The following is a 7,105-nucleotide window of genomic DNA, read 5'->3' on the forward strand; positions in this document are numbered from 1 at the left end:
ACTTATGAATTGATCCTAAATCAAACGCATTAGCTCTGCCAGCTCTCACAAAGATAAGAGCCACTACTCACGGCGCCTTAGGGGCATGAGCCCTATATCCTAATATTAGACCACCTTATCACTAAAAGCTACTTGCCCATTGTACAAGTTCATTAAATTAAAAGTTTAACGCTTCTTAAAAGCTTTAGCTTATTTTTTATTTTAGTTAAGAGCTTCCAACCATATGACAAAATATTTCTCAGGAATAAACTCAATCACAATCGGTATAAATCTATGGTTAACCCCGCAAATTTCAGAACACTGCCCGTAAATAATTCTACACTGGGAAGCTTTTATAGGAAGCCGATTAATTCGACCTGGGATGGCATCTACTTTAATTAGTAACTTAGGGAGTGCAAACGAATGGAGCACATCAGACCTTCTTACAAAAGCAGTTATTTGCACATCTGCTGGAGCCACCATCCGGTTATCAACATCCAACAAACGATACCCTCCTTTTCTAAATGTCTCCTGCTGGTCTTCTATGTAAGAATCAATTGTATAACACGAAATTCTTTCAGCGCTTTCTCTAGAGCTTGGAGTGTCTAAATTGCGACAAAATTCGTAAGATCAGTACCATTGTTTCCCAATCGCCTTAAAATTTCACCGGGGCCGTTTTACTTCTTCTATATAATATAGGTTAATTATAGAAGGAAACCACAACCCTACTAACATCAACATTGGCACAATAGTCCATCAAAATTCTAATCGTTGACGGTTCAAGAAATGGCGATAAGAAAATTTAGTAAGAAGGATTACGCATCCTATATATATAACAAAGACCAACACAGCCACTGCTACTATCATCACAAAACCATGGTACCGGAACAGGTCTTTCCCTAGTTCCCCATGGACAATATCACCAAAATATCGACTCCCGTAAAAAGACATATTTATATTTTTCTACACTTATTAGCCCACTCACGTGCGCTACTTTCGCGATTTACTAATTTTAATAACTTGAAATAAGCTAAAAACTTAAACCATTTCAGGTCTACAGGACGACTCCTACAGAATTTAGGGTATTCAAGCAGCTTGTCCCACACCCACAAAGAAAGAGGGTTTAATAACAACCTAGAGAAATAAATGACTGAAAGACACTGCCCCAAAATGATATAAGGCTCCCGCACTGGGCGAGCACCAATCCATGTTAACCTAATAAACCTACCAACCAACACTCAAAACACTACTTGATTAAACGGGTAAAAACATAAACTTCGATACTTACCTCTGTGAAGACTAGGAATTAGGTATAATACTACAATCGACAAAAACATAACATATACCCCCCCCGCTTTATGAGGAATTGAACGAAGGATTGCATAAGCAAACATAAAATACCACTCAGGCTGAACATGGATTGGCGTTTTTATAGGATTAGCAGGCCAATAGTTTAAATGATTCCCTAACAGCTCAGGATCCACACACACTAAATATATAAAAAAGAACCTAAAGCAAACATAACCAAAAAGATCTTTAATAGTATAGAAGGGGTGGAAGGGCACACACATAGTACCTCTTTCAATACCCAAAGGGTTATTACTCCCTTTCTCATGTAAAAAAAACAGGTGTAAAAAAACAACCGCCACTATCACAAACGGTAAGAGAAAGTGTAAAGTATAAAACCGCTTTAGAGTTGCATTACACACGGTCCAACCCCCTCATACATAGCGGAGCATACTCTCTCCTACTACGGGGATCACTCTAAGTATATTAGTAATAACAGTAGCCCCCCAATATGACATTTGCCCCCAAGGCAAAGTGTAACCGAGGAAAGCCTCCGCCATAGTTAACAAAAACAAATGCACCCCAAAATACCACACTGTCTTATCTAAATAAGACCCATAATACAGCCCACGAGCAATGTGCGCATAAATACAGATAAAAAACATAGAGGACCCATTTGCATGAATATTACGCAACATTCATCCTTTTTCCACATTACGCATAATATGTACTACAGAATCGAATGCCATGTCTTCATGAGCAGTATAATGAGTTGACAATAAAAGACCCCTTAGAAGTTGGATAATTAGGCACAAGCCTAGTATAGAGCCAAACCTTCACCAAGCGTTTAAGTTTACAGGACAAGGCAAATCATAGAACCTGTCATTCATAATCTTCACCAACTTATTAGTACTTCGTCACGGACCAACCCTCTTAGGCGTGTTAATATTATTCACAGTATTGTTACCAACCATCTCATAAGAAAGGCCTACACCTTGTTTATGAGTTTACAGCTCACCACCTCTTCCTCGGCCACCTCATGAATTTTTGTTATATATACAGGCACAAACCCCCCGCACACCGCATTTTTTTATGAGTACACATAAGCTTGGACCCCCCTTTTTACACCTCTGAAGACACCCAAAGTGTTAAGTGTCCAACTTTGTTTTTGCTCCATTTTTACTTTATTTTTAATTAGACTTAAAGCGACCAACAACTTACGCTTCAAAAATTTTTTTATTTTTAAGATACACGCCTCGTTTTCGAACCGAAAACCACATGAGCAACCAGAGCTGGGGTAAATGAGGAAATAAACGTCTCAAATCCCCATTATCCTACAGCTTACAATTAGCTATAGAGCCCAAGTAACTTAGAATTTAAGGGTCAAATTCACCACTTTCTCTGCCAATAATTAGGTTGAATCTCATGTGGTCCTGAAGAATGCTTACTCCCCGCAAAGGCTTTGTAGCCTTTCAAGCATACACTAAAACCAAGTTAATTAGGTGTAAGGAGACCCGTATTGACCAGTTTTTAAATAGACCATAACAGCCTAACAATAAACGAATTAACTGTAATTTTGCTTATCTTATGGATTATTTTAATAAATTATAACTATTAATACACCAATAAACTTTAACTATGAGCATTAATAACTACTGACCCCGTCTTTACTAACATCAGGAACACTGTCTTCTTCACTTACAACCACATTTCTCTGCTCGACTGGCTGACAGACATTAGCTGGGACTTCAGGCTCCACAACAGCTATTTGTTCTTCTAAAGGAACATAGCCACCCTCAGCATGGGGGCCCCCTTCCTCCTGATTATCAGGAACAACTTCAGCGACACCATTCACAACAGCATCTCCAACAGCTGAAATAGTTTCAGGTAATGGGAGCACCCTAACAGTGTCACCCCCTCCGCCCTGACATAAGTCCCCTCCTCCAACGTCTATTCTAAACACTCAGTTTTTATATGAAAAAAAACCATCTCACACACCCCTTAACAGTAAGCCTTTTTTTGCAGCAAACCCCTGCCTAAGCCACTCTCATACAGCCTCTCTAGTGCCCAACACATTCAACAATCTATCACTAAGCAACACACTCATTTACATAAAAAGAACCCTTTTTATAAGTTAATCAGCCTATTATACAATATTATTTATGTCATTACAGATCCGTCACAAAGTATTGCTTTAGCTAAAAACTCGCTCGCTTAAAAGAGACCTTAAAGCTATGCATAAGCTTTTGGGTTAACAAACCCAAAAACTTCAATTAAAATAAAGCTTCGCAGGGTCTTGTTGCTCTTCTTTTACACACAGGCCTCTTCGCTTTACCCTTATGCAAGAAGTACTAAAATTTATTTGCCCCACTTTACTTCAAGTAAGCTTTTTATGAGGCAATCGTGTGCATTTCTTTAGAAAGATAAATTCTAAAAAACCTCAGTGAGATGAGCCTAAAACTAATTAACTCCTCTTAAATTGTTTATAAAGAAAAGCTTTAACTTTTTCTTTAGGAATCAAAGTCCTACGTACTATAATACTTCTTTATAACACCTCAGAGCAATAAACTACTTTTGAGCTTAGCTTCATCAAAGCAACTGGGCCATCCCCCCACGTACAACTAAGCTAGGAAGAATTTGTAGCTCTCAGTTATATTAACATTAGCAACTAAACACAACTTAAGAGACAGGCTATCTGGCTTGAGAATAAGAATCTTATACCCTAAGCAAATTACTGGGATTTTCAATTAACAGCTCAACATTCTAGCTTAATTTATTCACCCAGCGTACACTAATTTCATTAAAATTTTTGCCCAGAAGGCAAATATAGTAATTATTGCTATGTAACCATCCTATAACCAGCACATTTAACAGCCTAACGCCACGTTTATTTACATAAAAAGGCCCTATACAATATTGTCTATAGCACTCAGATCTGTGACAGAACATTGCTTTGCTTAAAAACCTTTTATACGAAACTAACTCACTTAAAAGGGACCTCAGGACCAGACATAAACTTCATCACTTGTAGTCTTTGTAAGTTTATAACCCACCTAACCCCCTTTTAGGCGTGTTAATATTACATACTATTGTTAACACTTACTTTTTAAGACGCTCACAACCTTGTTTACAAGCTCACGCTTCTACGTTTCACAATTTTATTTAGCTTCATTTTGTTGCTGCACACCACATTTTTGTCACCTCTATTTAACCTGCTTTCCTATTTCCTCCCCTCCAGATCAGCCCCCCCAGGCATTAGTGTGTCATTTTGATTTTATTTTATTTTTGATTTACTTTTTTGCTTAGACTTTAAGTGACCCATGAATTACGCTTTGGGAACTTTCATATGACTTGATTTCTATTTATTTTTTGATTTTAAGATACAGATAGTCTAGTTTTCAAACCCCAAAAAATCACATGAGCAACCAAAATTAGGGCAAACGAAAAAAATTAACACCTTAGATCCATTTCTCCTGCAGTTTACAATTAACCACAGGAAGCAAATAGCTTTAGAATTTAGGTTTAAGTTTGTTTTTTTCTACCACTAATTAGGTTAAGTCTCACATGACTCTGAAAAATGCTTACTCACTGTAAAGGGTTCAAAACCTTATCTACAACAGGTTGTAAAGCATAATCTAAAACAAGTTTGGACAGGTATGGGCATTCGCAACTAGATTTTCAATAAAATACACAATGTCAAGTAAAATTAAGTTTTACTTTGACTTATAAGTTATCTTAACTAAGGGCTTTTTACATGCATCAGCAACAGGGTTTCCGTGTAAAAGGACAGGAGAACAGGCCTTGCGGTCACTGTACCGGCCGGTAACAGGAAATGCGGTACACTATAAAACCTCATTCTTAAGGGTTTCCACAGTGTTTGGTTTTTTTTTGTCTGTTACTAGCACAAATCCATTACACACCGCCTTTTTAGAACCCTTGTTTTATTCTTTAGGTGGGTGATTGCTGCTTTTTGGCTGCATTAATAGACTGTTTTATTTTTTACCTAATTTGCAACCCGTTTTAACCCTATTTTTTAATAAAATAGCAATACTAATTTTAACAAGAACCAACGACACGCCCTACCGCCACTAATTGGCCTTCAGCTTCATAAAAGGCAACCCTTTTTATAAACTAATCAGTTTATTGCGTAGCATTATTTAAGCAATGACAGAGCCAGGGCAAAGCGTTGCTTTAGCGAAAAAGTCCTTTCGTACAAAATTAGCTCATTTTTAAAAGAGGATAGAAACTGAACTAGCTCACGCCGTTCTGAACTCAGCTCATGTTAGATTTTAAAGGGCGAACAGACCCACCATTAGAAGCTTCTACGCCTCTAGGATATCTAAAGCCAACATCGAGGTCGCAATCTTCCCCTCCAATACCATCTTTCGGGAGAAATTGCGCTGTTATCCCTAGAGTAGCTAGCCACACATATAAAGTTAGGAAATACGAGTTAGATTTATATAATAGTGAAAGACTTATTTTCACTGATCTCCCATCAAAATCGTATAAGAGCCAAAAACTCCAATTAAGATAAAGCTTCATAGGGTCTTGTCGTCCTTCTTTTACATAAAGGCCTCTTCACCTTAAAGTTAGTTTAAATTAAATTTTCAGACACAGCACCTTCTTCGTTAACCCTTTCATACCATCCTTCAATTGAAAGGCAAATTATCGCGCTACCTTAGGACGCTCACGTTAACGCCGCCGTTTACAACAAACATTACTCTAGTTGCACTGGGCAGGGACTACCTTTTACTTACATCAAAAGGAAATGTTTTTGTTAAACAGTCGAGAAGTTTAGTTTGCCGAATTCGTTTAAAAACTTTTATTTAGCCTTTAGTTTTTTAAGGTAAAACAAAATAGTAATACCAAATAAATAATATTTTTACTCGTTTTTATCATAGTCACTGGTCCTACAACCATAGGCTTATTTTAAAGTAAATGAATAACCCAATTAATCTTTTTTCCCCATCTGGTTTTAGTTAAAATACACTAATATCTAATAGCCAGTTTAAAGCCTATAGAAACCCAATTTTTTTTTAACATCAATTTTAGTATTTTTCAGCTTAACCCAAAAAATTTTACCCCTTAAATAGTTAAGGAAAATGCTTACACATCTTTTTAAGCCAACCAGATATCTAAAAGCGCGAATAGTATCTAGCCGCTATTCTTTAGTTTAATTAAATCTCTGCCACGATTTCTTAACTCAAAAAAATAACTCTCTTTTATTCGGGAAAATTAAATTCTTAAACTTGTCTTGAAAAACCCTTATGCAAAAGGTACTAAAATTTATTTATACTATTTTAATTCAAGTGCACTTTTCACAAAACAATTATGCACGTCTCTTTAAAAAAGATAAATTATAAAAAGCCTCAGTAAGAGGAATCTAGAACTGACAATTCTAAGTTATATATTAACTACTTTTAACTTATTTATGAAGAAGAAGATTAACTTTTTCTTTAGGAATCAAAGCCCTACTTACTACAATTTTTCTTTATAACGCTTCGAAGTTCTAAGTGCCAAAAAACTACTTTTGAACTTTGCTTCATCAAAGCAACTGGATCATCCCCCACGTGGCACTAAGCTTAGGCCTAACTAGACTATGGAGAATTTGCAGTTCTCAGTTATATTAACATTAACTACTAAGCACAACTTAAGAGAAATACTATCTGACTTAAGAATGAAAATCTTATGTTTTCCCTAAACTACTTAAGCAAGCCAAAGCAAATTACTGCGATTTTGAATTAACAGCTCAACGTTTTAGCTTAAACTATTTGGCCAGCATACACTAATTTCATTAGAACTTTTGCTTGGAAGGCAAATATAATATTATTTACTATAT

At 36.3% G+C, this 7,105-nt stretch overlaps 1 protein-coding gene across 1 annotated transcript; it reads right to left on the minus strand.

The window, feature by feature from the left end:
• Nucleotides 1–932: 932 nt before the first annotated feature.
• On the minus strand, nt 933–2,240 carry LOC134703962 (cytochrome b-like). The gene is given in 1 exon segment (XM_063563528.1): nt 933–2,240. A coding segment is annotated over 1 exon segment (1,308 nt).
• Between the last annotated feature and the right edge of the window lie 4,865 nt (nt 2,241–7,105).

Source organism: Mytilus trossulus, unplaced genomic scaffold (genome assembly GCF_036588685.1).
Source record: "Mytilus trossulus isolate FHL-02 unplaced genomic scaffold, PNRI_Mtr1.1.1.hap1 h1tg001237l__unscaffolded, whole genome shotgun sequence".
In the NCBI taxonomy this organism is placed as follows: domain Eukaryota; kingdom Metazoa; phylum Mollusca; class Bivalvia; order Mytilida; family Mytilidae; genus Mytilus; species Mytilus trossulus.